Source organism: Eschscholzia californica, unplaced genomic scaffold (genome assembly GCF_041429995.1).
Source record: "Eschscholzia californica isolate CP2 unplaced genomic scaffold, dmEscCali1.0.p SCAF_1, whole genome shotgun sequence".
Classification (NCBI taxonomy): domain Eukaryota; kingdom Viridiplantae; phylum Streptophyta; class Magnoliopsida; order Ranunculales; family Papaveraceae; genus Eschscholzia; species Eschscholzia californica.
The window spans coordinates 69,598,061-69,616,045 of record NW_028238198.1 but is presented as its reverse complement, the minus strand read 5'-3'; the positions used below and the strand labels follow the sequence as shown (position 1 = coordinate 69,616,045).

Below are 17,985 nucleotides of genomic sequence, written 5' to 3'. Positions count from 1 at the left end.
GTTCAAAATGCTTTCTTTTGTTGTCAACAAAAACTTGATGGTAGCGTGCTTCTGCAAAGACACTCTGACGCTTAAGTCAATACAATGTGCAGCTTAGAAGTTTCATAAATCCCAAAGATTAAGGAGCAGACTTCTTTGCATGGCAAAGATGGTGTGATGCTTATATAGATTTGCATGGGGGTGGTCAAATTACCGGCCATGATTTTGTTGTGTTCAGACACTAACTTGATGATAGCCACGTGGCACCGTTGTTAATAGAAAAATTTTATCATGGTTATATAATCGTATCTTCTGAAAAGGAAGATGAAATTTAGGGTTATTTGGCCTTCTATGTGTTTCAAGCGAAGCAGAGCTCAAGTCGAGCTTGCTTCTACAGGCCTCTCCAACTCAAGGTTCAATGGCAGGGTTTACTCAAGTCCTCTTCTCTGTTTACCTCTATGTCATGACAAAATTCTAGATACCTAGGAAATTTGTGCCGATTTTTCAAGAATCTCTCGGTTAGAGTTGAGCCAAGGTGACAGAGCTCTTCTAGGTCTACCTCTTGTTGGCAAAAACAGGCACTTAGGCGCAGCGGAAACAAGAGTTTTTTCCCTTTGTGTTAGTTACGAGGAAAAATATGAAGAATATGTGGGAGCAATAAACAAAGAACGGAAAGTAAATAAGACAACGATTTTTAACGTGGAAAACTTCCTCAAGATGAGAAGTAAAAACCACAGGACTCGTAGTCCAACCAAATCAACTATAATAAGCAAAGTAGTTACAGACTACGTCCACCCGAGACTCAGACTCCAAAAAGGAAATCAATATCAAACACGAAGAAACCCTGACAAGCAAGAACAAAACAGCCCAGAAATTTGCAGTCCAAACGACCCTAAATTCACTTGGATTCCGACCACCAATCAACGATCTCACCGTACAAATACTAGATGAATATGTCAAGAACAGTTCTGTCAAATTTCAACTCAATCGGAGAAGAACTCACCGTCGGATTTTCCGAACAACGAAGACTGCGCGTGCTGAAAAATTTCTATCCCGCTCTTCTCGGCAACCTCCTTCTCCCCCTTCTTCTCATGTGCGTTTCTAATTGTGTTGTCAACTTCTAATTAAGATTAAAGAAGTATTTATAGAGTTCCCCTAAACCCTAATTCCACCGTCATAAGCAACCGACTCAAAGAAAATTCGACTTGTGTCCGGATTTGATTTCCTAATCCAAACCCAACTAAGTTTCCCCACTAGGAGGAACACCCAACACCTCTCAGTTCGGTCCAATTAAAGGTTTGCTTGTGCATTACGTGGAAATCCAACACGAACAATGCAAATCAATTTTTAAATATTTTTTATTGGTAAAAACTAGCCAATATTCGACTCAGCAATTCATGATAGGATTTTACGCTGGCACATCAAGATTGACAAAATGATGTGAAATTCTACCTTACAACTTGTTTCACATCAGCTTTTTCATCATCTTTACCACCACACTAAACACTAGCATCCCACAAATAGATATTTATTTTATATGGCCCAAGAGTCATAAATTGAATAAGCACAACAACTACCGTTTCAAAACATCTTGAACCCTACGAGCTATATCAAGACCTCACGGCCATACAACCCATATCAAGACCTCACGGCCATACGGCCATACAGAGATATTGTGTCGTGTGTCGTTTTGTGAGTCGATCATATGTTATTTTAATTTATTGATCTGCATAATTTACAAAGATCAATGACTCGTTCCTAGGGATTTTGTCATGGGAGTACTGTTAGCTTACACTGGGTCTGTTTGACCATGAAAACATTATAAAGGATATGTGAAGAAAATGATAAACAGTACAAATATATTGACATCTAATAGGTCCAAAAAATCGTGAAAAAACCTGTCTACCATCTCCATCACCACTACTACCACCTCCTTTCTCTGTCAGCTCTCATCCTATAATCTCATCTCTCCCCACCCACTCCCTCCTAAGACAAAGGCAGAGGCAAGCCGATAACAGACCTGAAACCCTTAGTGGGAAATTTTATTAAGCACCACCAATTTGGCTACATGCCTCGAAGAGCTGGACTTTGGATGCAGATAAACACTTCACCCTAAGGTGTCAATGCTCGTGCGATAAATTTCGTAACTTACATAAAATGAAGTTTGGGTTAAAAACAAAATATTAAGGAATTCAAATCTATATAAATTGTAATGGAAATATCCCCCAATAAGCTATGTAAATAGATCCATTCTAACAAGGTTAGATTTGCAGAAGACACCTCGAAAAAATCTAGCGCAAAGTTGATCACATTGGCAAAATTGTTCAATTTTGGCTGAGAAAGATGTTAATCTTGCAACTATATGCTCAAAACAATGAACTAAACCCAACACCAAGAATCTGACAAATTAGATACTTTAAAGCTTCTCAAAAAGCAGTCTCAGGCTCTCAGCTAGGGTTTGTTGCCTAAAAGCTGTAAAATTTCATTACACAAAGCTGCTACACTGAAAGTTCAAATCAAGCACAAAAGCTGTTAGATATTACAAAAAACACCATAATGGGACATAGTTATAACCAAAAAATAGTTACTATTATTTTATGTGTATAAGGGTGCTCTCATTTCCTCTCTCTCTCTATATTCAATTTTGTATTAAACAAACGCTTTGTTTCTCTAAATCATGCTCGTCCACGTCTTATTGTCAGTAAAAAGTTGAATCTGATAAATTATCTCAGATTTTTTTTTTTGAAGAGGGAACTATCACAGTTGATAGGCAAGTTGATTCACACAAGTGACAAGACCATGCTTAATTATAACTTAGTACCAAAATATACAACTACCCATCATTTAACAACATTTCATAAGCTTAATCAAATAATCAAAATTTTAAACCAGTATTAAAATGAAATTAAAAAAATCAGCTTCCATTAAAATACTACTGTATTGGAACTTGGGCAATCCCATTGTATGAGGAACTGGTTAATTTAAAGGGAGAATAAGACCTTCCCCACTTGAAGTTAAATGGGTTAGATCCAAATTAACACATGATAAGATAATTAAATATGAAATTAAGTACTAAAAATGGTAAATAAAGTGAAGAGTTCCTCAAACCATATTTAGAAAAACACAAGAAATATGGGTTAAAGAAACATTACTTGAAAGAAAAGAAAAGAAAACAAAACTGACTACCCAATGGTTCCCCACTAATACCATAAACCCATTTACAAGGCCAAGGAAGTACATAAAATAACATTTTAAAAGGAACCCTAATTTGATCACCACCTTCTAAGGACAAGATCCAACTGATTAAACTAAAATGCAGAACAAAAGATACCCTAGATATTTAAATGTATATGGGTGTACTTCTAAATCCATTGACATACACCAAGAAATTGCTCTAGTTTAGAACCCCCCAAACCCTAAATCTTTTTTCTTTTTAAAAATATTTTGCTTTACTGACAAATCAGCCGTACTAATATTGTGGTACATTTAGATAATAGATGGGGTCATTTGGAACCAATAAAACACTGCCAACTGTCACATTTTTCTCTATGATGGCAGAGTATGGAGTATGGGACTTAAAGATGGCAGTCTTTTATTTGCTCCTTCTGTTGTCAAGATGATCTATCAAAGGTATTCTCCCACCTGAATATCTTCTATTGAAGAGACTATTATCTTACCCATTTTGGAACTTCAAAAAGATTTGAAGTTAGCATCTTTATAATGTCAATAGATTAGTTACACACAAAACCCTAATTAGACTTCAAAGAGATGAAGAAGTAAAGAGAAATTAACTTCATGGTAGACATGTACATATAGGCCAAAACACCCATAAAAAAAATGAAATCATAGATTAATTAAAGGGTATGATTTAGTTCATGCAAAATCTAGAAAAGAAACATAACCGAGAGACAAAGATTTTTAGTAGCATCAAAACATGGAAACAAAAAATAATATTTGCGAAGTTTCAAATTGGGGATGTATGAAGGCTAGTGACTTATCGAGGACATTCTGCCATTGGAAAAATAAAAAGAGCACAACATATCATGGGCGCATGATAAATTATAACATATAGTGAAGTAGACCAATAACTTGTAAACTTACAGGATACCGTTGTAATATGATCGGAAACCCGAGACCTTGTGTGCTTTTCGCACGTCATGTGTGAAAGCCAGCGCCTTGTCCTTCTAGATAGAGAACTATGAACCGGAACTTTTCACGGAATCAAGAAGATAATTAAGAAAAGCATATAGGATCAATAGATATATAAACAAATCGGTGATTAGATAAGAAAAGAAGAAACAAATAGAGGGAGCTCCCTTCAGTCCAAGCACAGAGGGGAAAGGATGAAATTTATCTCCCGCATCATTCACACAGTCACAGTAGCGAAACTATCTCTTCGTGTCTACTTAGTGTTTGAGTCAATGAGTCGGCAGATAATTCAAACCCTTGAATCATCCATAAGTGGACTGAAGGAAGCTCTCTTAATCAACTTCTTAGTTCCACAAAGAAATTAAAGTGAAAGATACTATAAAGAAACACTCCATCAATCATGAAATTGAACTACACTATTACGAACCCACTCCTCTTAAACAATAAGAAAAGGGAGGTTGGGGGAAATCACTTCATACAACTCCATGAAATCAATGAATAATTAGTTTAGAAAATTTTGGTTGTTAAGTTCAAAAGTAAGTTCAGCCAATCTCCACTAACTCATAGGACATAAAAAACAAACAAGAATTAGTTCAATTTTTAAAACCAAACTTTTATATCATTAACAATACTAAATGTATCCATTTGGGGCTCAATCACTATCTCTAATCATATCTAGGAGTAGAAACAACATATAAAGTGATTGAAGGGTAAAAGCATGACTTTTTATGCAAATTTTTCTACTAAGAGATTGTTGTAAATCAACCTGACAAAGCTGGTCAATTGAATCAACAGGCAACATATATCTATCACTTTTTCATGACATGATAGAACAAACATGTATCTTCTTATTTGAAACCCTAGAATCAATCTATTTGATCCAAATGGCATAAAAATTGATTCATCAAACACACTAAGCCACTGTGGCCAGAAAATTTAAACAGCCCATGAGAAAAGATCACAATCTCAAATCAAAATGTCACAAATACCTAACATAGGAAAGATCAAAAAACCCTTAAAAGTAAAAAAGATCAAATCCACCTAAGTTAAGATGAAGGAAGTGGAAACCCTAAAAACAGTAGCAAGTAAGGTTTGGACAATAGAAGTAACCCTTGTGATCACTTTATATGACAATGAGGACTAGTGGCACATGTCTCACCATTCTAAACCTGAAAACTGAAAGATAAAATCTAAAATTAAAAAGATAGCAACAAATAGTAGTAATTGAAATGATAGTACTGGTAGAAGTAGTAGTAAGAGTAACAGTGTAGAAACTCACTCCTTGAAGGGGGGGTTCAGTACTTATAGACAAATGGAAACCCTAAAATTCTGTGTGTAATTTTTCCAATTTAAAGAACCCTAATTTGCAAATCTGTGAGCTTATCTGCATACAGAGAAAATTAGAAGAAACAATAGAAGTCCAGTTATCTAATTTAGGGAAAACTAAATAGCTAAGGTGTTGCACAAATTACGGAACTAAAGGTTTTAGCAAAGAGAGAAAAAGAGAGAGAGAGAGAGAGGAGTGGTCATTATCGGCATGAGAATCAGGCCCTGGGAAAGCGACTGTAAGATCTATACAAATCTAGCAAGTGAACAGTTACAGAGAGAGAGAGAGAGGGTTTTTTTTTTTACTTGCCTTCACGGCTTGACATTTTATTTTCTCAGGTGATGATGTTTCATTTTCAGTGAAATAAGTTGCTGAGAGAGAGAGAGAGAGAGAGAGAGAGAGAGAGAGAGTCTCTCATGGCTGAACTGAAAGACGCTTACAAACTTTAAATACATCTGAGAAGTTAATAAGTTTAATGAGAAAGAGGGTTTCACTGTAGTAGTTTGACCAACAACTCAATACTTAATGGTTTTGTTTTAAGATCGGAACTCTCTCTCTCTCTCTACTCTCTACTCTCTAATCTCTCAAACATAGTCATGTTACCACTCCATTTCAATGTGCTTTCCAACCTTTCCTGTCTTAAAAGGCAAATATAGATACTGCACCTAGATCTCTTGCTACAGAGTTGTTACTTTACTTATATGCCCCTATTATTTCATTCACATTCTTTATTTCTATCATTCCATATTATGCTAACTAATCTTTGGCTACTTCTATTCAACACGTGTTTCTTTTGTGATTTACTAATGATTTCCTAGTAGTAAATAACTAAGGGACCAACTAAAACCACCGGGCAGATTTGTTGTTCGCCTCGAGTGTCTGATACCACTCAGCCTGCATTTTTATTTGTGGGTTATTTCTCGATTGTCTTCGTAAAGTGTGACTGAATTTTTACGTGGGCTCTTAAAATATGAAAAATGTCGAGATGACTCCCTTTGGTGTTTTTTCTATGTATTAACTAAAAAGTCAGATTTTAACTTGATGACGTTACTCTTTTGTTGTTTTCTTCACGTAAAAGATAAATAAAGAAGGAATAATAAAAAAGGGCAGAAGCGAAAAATTTAAATTTGATTTTTTATTCAATGCATCAAAAAACACATAAGGGGCATCTCGGCACTTCTCGTACTTTTTAGGGGCACGCTTGAATCTGGGCACACTTTAGGGGGCAATCGGGAAATAATCCTTTTTCTCTCATCTTCTTCTTCTGCTTCTACTTCTTCTCTTTCTTTTTGGTCTATTTTCCTTCTCCTTCTTCGCATCATCATCGTTGTCATCACGTTATCATGGAAACAACTTTGTTTCCAAATCCATCATCATCGATCTACAATGAGGAGCTAAAGAGATAAAAGACCTTTGTTTTAGAGAGACTACGAACATCATAGAGAGAGCTTTGATTCCAAACTAAGCTTGATCTATGATTGGGAGTTAGAGAGAGAAAGAACTTTGATCCAAAACAACCATGAAAATACCCTTGGGAACCCTAGTATCGGGCTGATCTCGAACTCGACCCAGTCTAAAACCCAAAGCAATGGCTCGGACTGGGCCTGTCAAAATCTCTTGGACTTGTCCGAGTCCGAAGCCTTGCTTTTTTGTTTCGAACGGGTTGATTCGTGCCCGGGGTGCCATTAGATGTTTGAGGTCAGATAAGATTGATATTAGTAAATCTCCTCCACTGTGTGCTAATAGCAATTTTCAGTTGCTTTTAGTCACTCTGGATTAATTCTACGGAAGAAATGTTCACTAACGCATAAATGTTACCCACGTCAACACTTGGTTGCCCAAGTGGTTGATAGTTTTGACATAAACTCAAAAACCCTTTTAAGTCTCAAGTTCGATTCTAGAGGAGGTTATTGAATTTGAGTTATAAAAGTATAAATAATAAATTTGTTTGGGTTGCAGACCCCTTTCACTAGTAGTTTAAAAAAATGCATAATCATGATTAGTAATATATATCTCAATTATTGTTGAACTCAAACTAGAGAGGAAATAAAAAATAATACCTAGTTGAATAGCTTAAAGAAAGAAATTTGGCTAATATAAAATTAAAATACTTTATTAATGGATAGATCTATAGATTGGTCTGTTTTATCACTCTTTAGTAATAATAAAGAAGATAGTAGGTTTTACATTAGGACCACCTAAAGTTTAACCTTAACGAACCACCCTATACTAGCTAACCGGGCCAGAATAATTATAAGTAAGCTAATCAAGATGGTCCGGATAATTATAAATAAGTTGGTAGATTCTAACCAATACTTTGTTAAGGTCGAAAAATAATCTAATATTTTGAGCATTACCTAAACAAATTAGAGTTAGAAATAAACATATCACATGCCTAAAGTGGGAAGTCTCATAAGGTCAGATTTTGCCCAATTTCTATATCTGATGATGAAGCAAGTTGTGTATGTACATTGTACTATGCAGGTGTAGTTAAATTCATCAACAGCTTACCAAGGTGTGACAAGAGCCAAGTAGGGCATAGCTGGCAGGCTAACTCTACTGAATTATAATGTGTGTATTTCTAATTTTATCTATTTCAGCTAAAAAAAAATATGTATGGACTATCAAACTATCGCATTTGAGACTTTTTTTTAATCAGTTGAAATGAATTCGGAAACAATAACTAGAGATCTCTACCATAACCTAATTCCAAATTTAGTAAATTATCTAATGTTCAAACTCTGGGTCTTTGAAGTTTTATATATCTAAACGTTGTAGTTGTTTCATCGTATGTCTTGTAGTTGAAAACGATGTCGAAATTACATCATTCACATTGGATGGAAAATATTTTTGGACCCAACACTATGCTCGTGGTGGGTTTTCTTATTATTCTTCGCATATTACGTACTTTTGAAGCGTAGCAGCTACCTGCAGGCAAGCTCAAACGTGGGTTGGCAGGCCTTCCAACCTAAGTGGTCTCAACTAGGTACTTATGATGGATACCATCTAGGCAGAAAGCTCATGTCCACTTTCATACATAAAATCCTATATCTCGACTTTTTCTTATGGCTTGGAGGGTGTCTATGCTTCCAACATTTTCCCCGTTTCAGTCGTTATCTCTGTTTTGGTGTGCTGTTCCGAGACATCCTCCTCTTAAGACTTCTTTGATTTTCATTTTCATTATGACTAACCTATACTCCCCACTTTGTTCGTAATTTAGATGTGTTTTTTTCCTAGTTTAACTATTACATTTTGACCCTCGTCCCATTAAAAGTAGAACATTTTGGTTGGCATAGAAACTAAAAAAAGGTGTATGTCGTCTAGCTTAATAAAAAAACAAAGAGAGGTACTAGAGGATTGAGTAATGGCTAGGCTTAAATTGTTCGACATTTTTTTTTGAAATGGTAAGATATTTTCAACATTTTTTTTTTGAAATGGTAAGATATTTTCAACATTTTTTTTTAGAAATGATATTGTTCAACAAATAATAATAGGGTTTAGACATTGCTGTCTGACCTTAGTTTAATGCATTTATTAAACATTAACACTATAGTTGATGCCATCGAAGTGAAAGTGCAAACATTTCGTAAGTATCGATTCATCAATTACAATTAGAGTATTATCACAAATAATAATAAACAAGATATAGTAAGATGAATTGATTCAAACTAAGTTGGCTATGGAAGGCTCTAACTGATGACTACTCAATGAGTAAAATTGATCTGAGAGGAAAGCACTCGACGATATAGCCATCAAACAGATTACTGTAAATTTTGTAATATCCACTACTACGATGCAAATTTGACACGAAAAGAGAACTAGAATAATGAGTTGTAGGGATTTTTTGATGACTACACAAAATAAAATGAAAGAATAAAAACACAAAATGCTGGCTATGGGGTTCGAACCCATGCGCACTTATGTGCAGAAGATCTTAAGTCTTCCCCCTTAACCACTCGGGCAAACCAGCTCGAATAAAAAAATTTCACAAATTCTTCATAATTTATTAAGTTCTTGTGAGCAGAGGCGTGTTTGAGGGGGGGTGTGACTGGTGCGGTCAACCCCTTCAAACTACAAAATTCTCTAAGAACAGCTAAAGTTCTTTGATGTAATTTTAAATTGGGAGTCCATTGTCTGATATTGACTTTGGGTCTCAAAAAATTTATACTTTTGATCATTTTTCAATATTGGTACGGAATGTCAAAACTATTGCAATAACTAATCTGAGACTTCTGTTAATCAAACTCTCCGTTTCCGAAGTGTTGAATTTTTGTACATTTTAGTTCTCTCGTTGTGTGTATGGACGATAAAAACTATATAAAAATTCATATTGCATTGTTTACATATCATGGAAGATATTTTTGGACCTAATATACTTTGTTCATGGTTGTTTTCGTCTTATAATCCTTCGGCCTATTACTTTTAAAGTCCCACGGGGCAATTCCAAACCTGGCCTGGCATGCATTTCGACCTAAATTGGCTTAACTGAGTTCTTATGATGGATACCATCTCACATAGAAAGCTGATTTCTGTGCTCATACATCACTTCCTATATCTTGACTTTTTCTTATAATTCAAGGTTGTCTTTGCTTGCAACATTTTCTCCGTTTCAATGTTATCTGTATTTCATGTATTTCAACGATGTTCCATGACACCATCTCCCTTTTACTTCTCGACTTTTATTTTTGTTGTGACTCACGTATACTTTCCCCTTTAATCGTAATTAGTACATGAATTTTGTTCTTAATGTTACTTAGTACTTGTAGACCCTAGTCCCATTGAAAATAGAACATTTTAGTTGGCATCCTATTTTACATTATAGAATTGTAAATGGGAGTTGGTGCTATTTCAAAGAAAAATGATAGTGTGCCAGAACACAGTCCCCACTTTGGGATCAAGAACCGGCCACATTGCTCCTACGCTTGGGCCTAGCTTAATTTGTTGAAAATTTTCTTTGAAAATGGTAAGATTTGTTCAACATTCTTTACAAAAACAATGATAGCTCCATTCTTTCTAAGATATAGAGGTTCCTTAACGGATTTTTAGCTTAGCTGTGTTCATTAATCATGATCCTAATGACGATGACATCGAGTTGAACTGCAAGCATTTCTTACATGTTGATTCGTGATTTACAGTATCAGAGTATTTAAACAAATCAAAAACTACGGTCAAACTAAGTTGCTTATGGAAGTATTTGCAAGACCCTAACTTATGACTACTCAATAAATAAAATTGGTCAGTGGGTAGAGAACTCTGCCATATAACCCATCCAACAAATTACTTTAGATTCCGAGAGAGGTCCTCTCCTAAGATGCAAATTTGACACGAAAAACTTCCGAAAAAACTAGATTACTGACTTATAGAGTGAATAGATGTCTGGTCAACATTTCTACGTCGGGTAGAAAATCTATTGCTACGAAAATTGAATGTTGCAAAAAAACGAAGGAAAAAACACAAAATGCTGGCTATGGGGTTCGAACCCATGCGCACTTATGTGCAGAAGATCTTAAGTCTTCCCCCTTAACCACTCGGGCAAACCAGCTCTCATGTTTGAAATATTGTGGGATACTAATCTCACAATTTGTTTTAGCATTTTGTGTGAGGCACAGATCTTTTTTGTGAGGATAATGTTGATTTTTATTGTGTTTGTTCTTCAATTATTTAACATCAAACATTGAATTTGAATTTGGTCATCTATGTAATTATGTTGTTCGACCTATATGAAGCTAGTGGTGTCAATTAGGTTTGGTTGGGCTGGTTATCCCTGTTTGGGCCCATTTATTAGGTCCGGCTGCATAGACAGATAACCTCGTCTAGTTCAGACTTTGTGTGTGTAGTTAAGAAGTGTTAGGAACATAACGAGTTGTGCAAAGGACACACATTGATGATATCAAAAAAATTTCACCCTGTTATCAGTCTGAATAAAGAAGACTTGATGTTGGATCATGCCTTGATGATTAATTATGTTCCGTCGATTTCTATTACGATCAATACTGCTCCTAAGAGTTTGAGGGGGGGGGGGGGGGGGGGGGGTGACTGCAACGAGCTCGGAAACCTCCCCGATGCTCAAGACAGTCAAATTGCCCTTTCAGTTAAAAGATTAAGTATCAAGTGAATCTTGGAGTCCATTTTGTGAACGCACCTTGTCCGAGATGATTTGATTACCCCCTGTTATCAGTCAGAATAAAGAAGACCTGATGTTGGATCATGCCTTGATGATTAATTATGTTCCTTCGATTTCTATTACGATCAATACTGCTCCCACTCCTGCTCCTAAGATTTGGGGGGGGAGGGGAAACTGCAACGAGCTCGGAAACCTCCCCGATGCTCAAGACAGTCAAATTGCCCTTTCAGTTTAAAGATAAAGTATCAAGTGAATCTTGGAGTCCATTTTGTGAACGCACCTTGTCCAAGATGATTTGATTACCTTTTATATCCATTTTTGGTCGACTGATGATAGGTGGTGATGATGAGGCGATTAAGATCCATCGTCTGTGATTGAGACTACTCTTCCGTAGTTGAGAGATTACGGGTTTCTCTTTCGAGTTATTGAAGGAGATGTACTTCGACCAAATATGCAATTCGAGCAATTTGTCAGATAGGACAAGTGATGAAGAAGATCATCAAGTCCGGACGATTTAGAGGTCGTAGTGTGTAGCTAGAAACCAACTACGATCGTCGAATTACTAAGTAATTCGCGGCTAACTTCGACCGGATCCTACATCGGAATACACAAAAGAATGTCTATTTGATTGGATGATATGACTAGTGGGATGAGACATATAAACATAGGAGAGTCCATAAATATGTCTCATAGGCCTAAAAGAAGATTAGACAAAGATAATGCAAATTGCCCAAAAGAGGAGAATTTGGGCTGGGGCTTAAAAGAGGTTTTAGGGCTCAGTATAGGGGCCGACCTACCTATAGGGGTCGCCCATATCTACCCAAGATGGGGTTGATATGCCCGGCCAAGATGGGCTTGATATGACCGGCCAAGAGCAAGGGAATAAAAAATAGAAACTACTTTCTATTTTCGACTATTTCCTTAATCTTATTCAAAAGGGACTTTTCGGAAACCTAATTAGGGTTGGACTCTAACTAGGATTCTATATAATGTCTCTTACGAACTTGAATAAGGTGTGGAACTTTCTCAAGGAGCTTCCTTATTCTCCAACATCAAGTAGAGAAAGAAAGAGAGAAAACGCCCAACTATCTATCTAGTCTTAAAGAAGAAATGCTCTTCTAATCGAACCACCATTGATTATCTAGCTAGAAACAAGGTGGGAGATCAAGTTGATCATTCGGGTGTCTTAAGTAGAGGAGCAACAATTAGAGCTTCTGGTCTTCACATTCGATTGAAAATGTTCGAGGAAAAATTTAGCGATCAAGGTAATCTCTAACTCTTAGTTGATTATTAGCTTATGCATGAGATCCTGGGACATACTAGTGTTAGATATTAGAGCGAAATTAATGTCTGAGATTCTGTTAGTAACACTAGGTGACACCATAACCCAGCAGTTATCTTGTATCTTAGATATTTAGGAGTTCCTTTGTTTTAAGATCCTCGATATATATCTTTCAGCTTATACAAGCGACCCACTTGCCCGATCTTTAATAAGCAGATGGGCGAGCCCCAAATGGGACCACCAAATTAGACAGAACAAACTAGTACCAAATCACCTCCAATGGAATAAAAAATCAGATTAGATTAAAAAGAAACAGTTAAGGATCTGTTTGAATCAATTAAACTTTTATATTTGATATCAGACATAAAGGCCACCCCACCAATCCTAAACACTTTTATATCTGATATCAGACATAAATGCTACCCCACCCATCCTAAGCAAACGTATCGTGCCCCGCAAATGACCGAAAACAAATATCATGACACAAGCCCACGGTACCACTCCGAGTTTCTTTAGTCACACTAAAAGCTAAGAGCATCTCCAATGCAAGTCTCAAGAAGAACTCTAAAAATCCTATGTGTCAAGTGTGAAAAATAGATCTCTAAATTGTCTCTTTCCTATTTGGCCATTTAGAGACACTCTATGGCAAAACCTTCTCCAAAGCAACACTCAAGAGAAACTCCAAAAGCCTTAATTTTAGTTGAAAACTAATTGATTTGTTTATGTGGCACTTAGAGATCCTCAAGAGGACACTCTAAATTTAGAGTGTCCTCTTGAGGATCTCTAAAATAAATCTTGACACGTCACTTTGGAGATCCATGTTGAGTTTTGCATTGGAGATGAATTTTAAAGAAAAACTCTAAAATATCCTATGTGACACTCTAAGAGCATCTCCAATGCAAAACTCAATCTTAGAAATTTGGAGTGCCACATAGGATTTTCGGAGTTTTTCTTAACAAACCATCTCCGATGCAAAACTCAACTAAGAACTTAAAGATGATGTGTCAAGGGTGGAATAGAGATATCTCAAGAGGACACTCCAGAAATAAAGTGTCCTCATGAGATATCTCTAATTGTCCAACTCATCAATATTGAAATTTCAACCAATAGAAATCAAGTCTTCGTATATTTCCAAAATAACTAATTATTTTTTTACAAAAATACCCATGCCACATAAGTAAAATAAAAAAGTTTAGAGTTTTGCATTGGAGACATATAAGAATTGAGGATCTTTATTTTCGCCACTTAGGAGTGAGAGTCTCAATTAGAACTCGACAAATAGGACTAATAGAGATTTTTTTTGAGTGTTGCATTGGAGATGCTCTAATTATATGAAAACCACCAAATGGTCGAGCCAAGATATGAGCCAAGATATGAGCCAAGATATGAGAGAATGAAGAGATATGCAAGGAAAGCTAACACAAACGTGCCTCTCCCATATATAATTTAAGAAAAAGGCCGAGTTCGTTAAAATCAATCCTTTTTTCTATCTATCTATTTGATATTGATTGACTCTTTCTTTGTTTATTTCTCTCTCTAGAAAGGGAAATTGATCGACCGGATTAGACGTTGTTAGTGCGTTTCTCGTTCGCCTCTTCGTCGTCTTGGTGGATTGATTTCATTTCTTCCCTCCCCACATTCATGGCGTATAGAAGAAAACAAGGGATTACCAGATCTTCAACCTTTAAAGAAGAAATTAGATACCCACCTCCACCACCAACAACAACAGATGATAACAACAACTCTTCTCTTGCCGCTCAAGCGATTAGAGCTTCTTCCGCTCATCGTGATTCTTCTTTTTCTTCTGCTTATGGAGAACCCACTCTTTCTTCTTCCTCCTCTCATAGAGAAACTAATCGCGTTAAATCATTTCCTGCCAGACAAGTAAGGGTTTTTTTTCCTTATCATGAATTGATTGAAAAAGTTCCTTTTTTGAATCTTCATCAATAGTTTTTAACTGTTGGATTTAGGGGTTGATTTGTGTTCATGGGTAATTTTTTTTATCAAGTATAAGAATGGTATTGGGTTTGTTTCCTTAATTATGATTTATGTTTGAAAAGCTATAATCTTTATGTGATTAAACCACTAATTGAACAAATAATCGATTTGAGATTTGATATGAATTATGTAAAGTTTGGCAAATCTAATATTTAACCCATTGATATGAACCAAATTAGGTGATTCTTTCTTGGCATTGGCAAAAGCTTTTCTTAACCTAGTTTGAAATGATGCCTTTTGATAACTTCTTTTTGGGCCATTTATGGTTTATGTGTGGATTTTATCTTGAGGCTTGTTCGGATTTTTGTAACCATCATCTTTGCTCTTGTCAATGTGATTATTTGATGGTTGTTGTCAATATTAACTCTTAAAAATTCATTCCTGCTGCAATGTCTTGTCAGTTGCAGTAGAATTTCGTTATGATTTTACTAATGTTGATGGTTGTCACTCCTGTTAATGTAGGAGCCGTCTTCCTATCAGTATACTTCGATCAAGTCTATGGACGAGCCAAAGTATGGGTTTTGGGGTGTTCTTGCTAGAAAAGCTAAATCGATACTTGATGATGACAACGTAGGAAAGCAATTTGACACGCCAAGTAAAAGTAAACCTCTCGTAGTTGATACTCCTATTAGGGATAAGGTGAGAATGAAATGAGACAAATTGAATCGAAACAGTTTTTTTTTTTGTTACTTTAGTTGTTATCTTCTTGTTTTTTAAGGTTTGTGTTTTGATCATAGAATTGAAATTTCTTCAAGTAATCAATGAAATAGGAAGCTTACTTGTGGTACATCAACTAAACATAACTTATATACTCAGTTAATGCAGAAGCCGGAGTATCCTGTGATGTTTTTTTGGTTATGCAAACAAATGGTTTCAGTTATTAGAGAAATGGGTTTAATTCTAAACCCTTCCGACTTCTGAAACACATCATTCTCATCTTTAACATTTGAAACGTTCCTTTTGAATTATTTCAGTTCTTTCGCAGTTCATGCGTTAGCTGTGGTATCGCTTGATGCTCTTTATTGCACTTTTGTAGTATTGGTTAGTATCATGGATGCGAGTCTCCTGTATTCCTCGAAATTTATTAAAAATTTCCTATTTGCAGGGTCAACAAGATTCATATGGATCACCTGGAAATGGCAGAAAGGCAGAAAACCCTTCTTTACAAAAGGGAATAGAAGCAATAACTTCTTCTCTTAATTATCTTGGTGGCACAATAGGAAATGCATTGGAAGTAAGTTTGTTTCACCTCACCTCAATTCATTCAGAAGGTTATTGTACTCAAATCATAGATTTGCTTTTGGCGTATTTCCGTGTCATTTTCCTTTTTTTATAAGTACAAGTAATAAGATCAAACCAGTTGTACCTACAATGCAACTATTTGTCATTTTAAGGGCTATTATTGTGATATATAGGCCGCATAATCTAGTCATACTACTAATATCCTTGTATGAAGTATAAACATTGGCCAATATGATGTTGTGTTGTCTCTTCTTTCCTCATTTTTTTTTTCTTCATTTATACTTCAATTCTCTGATATATACCAATTATTTTCTTATTTTCAGGAGGGTCTGACAATTGTGGAGCACAGGACTCAGGATATAATCCAAGAAACTAGAAAATTACATGTCAAGAGAAAGGGAAGCAATTCTGAGGCCCAAAATGCTTCCACTACCACAAGTATTTCTAATTTACAGCAGCGTAATCCACAGCCTCAACTGCATATGCAGATGCAAACAGACAGAGAAACTCAACTGAAGGCATCTCGCGATGTAAGTTGTCATTGGCATATAAATGAATCATGTTTTCAACTTCGACCTCTAATGGACATTCCCTGACTTTATTTACACAACCACTGTGCTTTTTTTGTTAATGGTGAATTGAATTGGAACACTGAAACTCTTTGGATTGGAGGTCTACTCCCTTAACAGTTTCTGCATAGTTTGCAAAATATGACTTTTCTATTGTTATAGCCTTGTAGGGATGTCTCTTATGTTTCTCGTTCTTCTCAATTGTTTCGATAATATCTATGATGATCAGATGCATGATTTTTAAGCTTATGAGTTGCAGGTTGCAATGGCAATGGCTGCTAAAGCCAAACTTCTCCTAAGAGAGTTGAAAACTGTCAAAGCTGATCTTGCTTTTGCAAAGGAACGATGTGCTCAGCTTGAAGAAGAGAACAGAATCCTTAGGGAGAGTCGTGAGAAGGGAGACACCCCAGAAGATGATGACCTGGTATGTTCATGTATATGACTATTGAAGTATATATAACCTTTGTATTTAGAATTCAATATACAATAACTCGAGTCACAGAATTTACCTTTATCGGAAAGTATGATGCTTCATAAACCATTACAGACAGTTTTGTAAAAGTATCTGTCAGGCCCAAAATTTTGTTTGCAGTTCCAATAGTAGAAAATGGCAACTTTAAATCAAACACAAGATTCTTATCTACACCATGTTTGTATATCAGATTCGGCTTCAACTTGAGACACTATTGGCCGAGAAGGCTCGATTAGCACACGAAAATTCCATCTACGCTCGTGAGAATAGGTTTTTACGGGAGATAGTAGAATATCACCAGCTAACGATGCAGGACGTAGTGTACTTGGATGAAGGTATTGAAGAGGTAACAGAGATTCACCACTTCCCGCCGACCTCAGATTCGTTCTCCCCAGATTCTATATCAACGCCGCAACTTCCACCCAAGTTGCCGACAGTGCCGGAGGAGGTTAATCACAGCGTGAGCACTCCTGCAATTTATGGTGATAGTTCCGTAGTTATTGCTGTGCCACCACCAGGTGCCAAGGAGATTTCAGCCTCATCAAGTCCCAAAAAGTGAAAAGAGCTAAGCTGAATACAGTTCCAAAAACAGTACGTTGTTCGGATAACCCTTTTTGATCGAATAGAGTTCGTCGGGCTCTTCTTTTGTATCCTGTGTTCCAAGCTAAGCTTTTTGTATGTATCAATTTTGTTACATTTATTGTCTCTGGGGTTCTCTTTTTCTTCTATAATTTTATTATTGATCATGTAACTCTTAACTCAAGCATTTATCTTTTACCATTTTGGGTTGTTGTTACATTAACACAATAAATAAAATATACAAAATTGTTTCCTCCTCTTTAA

At 36.0% G+C, this 17,985-nt stretch overlaps 1 protein-coding gene, 1 long non-coding RNA gene and 2 other non-coding genes across 4 annotated transcripts; 1 reads left to right on the top strand and 3 right to left on the bottom strand.

Moving 5' to 3' along the window:
- Positions 1–2,142: 2,142 nt before the first annotated feature.
- On the bottom strand, positions 2,143–5,842 carry LOC147568670 (uncharacterized). Its single transcript, XR_015231079.1, has 3 exons — positions 5,408–5,842; positions 4,081–5,304; positions 2,143–2,482 (listed from the first exon to the last, which is right to left on the bottom strand). It is a non-coding gene; the product is annotated as an uncharacterized LOC147568670 (long non-coding RNA).
- A 3,500-nt stretch (positions 5,843–9,342) lies between these two features.
- Positions 9,343–9,425, bottom strand: TRNAL-UAA (transfer RNA leucine (anticodon UAA)). The gene has a single exon. It is a non-coding gene; the product is annotated as a tRNA-Leu (tRNA).
- Positions 9,426–10,914: 1,489 nt separating this feature from the next.
- On the bottom strand, positions 10,915–10,997 carry TRNAL-UAA (transfer RNA leucine (anticodon UAA)). Its single transcript has one exon. It is a non-coding gene; the product is annotated as a tRNA-Leu (tRNA).
- Positions 10,998–14,188: 3,191 nt separating this feature from the next.
- On the top strand, positions 14,189–17,977 carry LOC147568667 (uncharacterized). The gene is made up of 6 exons (XM_086655071.1): positions 14,189–14,745; positions 15,322–15,498; positions 15,965–16,093; positions 16,425–16,631; positions 16,930–17,094; positions 17,333–17,977. Exons 1-6 carry the CDS (start codon positions 14,503–14,505, stop codon positions 17,699–17,701), a joined length of 1,290 nt encoding a protein of 429 aa, XP_086511197.1. The 5' UTR covers positions 14,189–14,502; the 3' UTR covers positions 17,702–17,977.
- Positions 17,978–17,985: the final 8 nt, after the last annotated feature.

What these genes read in the sequence shown, in the direction of transcription:
- LOC147568667 (XM_086655071.1), top strand. Translation starts at nt 14,503, where the DNA reads ATGGCGTATAGAAGAAAACAAGGGATTACCAGATCTTCAACCTTTAAA. An exon ending in ATACTCCTATTAGGGATAAG is followed by an intron (nt 15,499 to 15,964) that starts GTGAGAATGAAA and finishes TCCTATTTGCAG; the next exon opens with GGTCAACAAGATTCATATGG. An exon ending in AACTGAAGGCATCTCGCGAT is followed by an intron (nt 16,632 to 16,929) that starts GTAAGTTGTCAT and finishes TATGAGTTGCAG; the next exon opens with GTTGCAATGGCAATGGCTGC.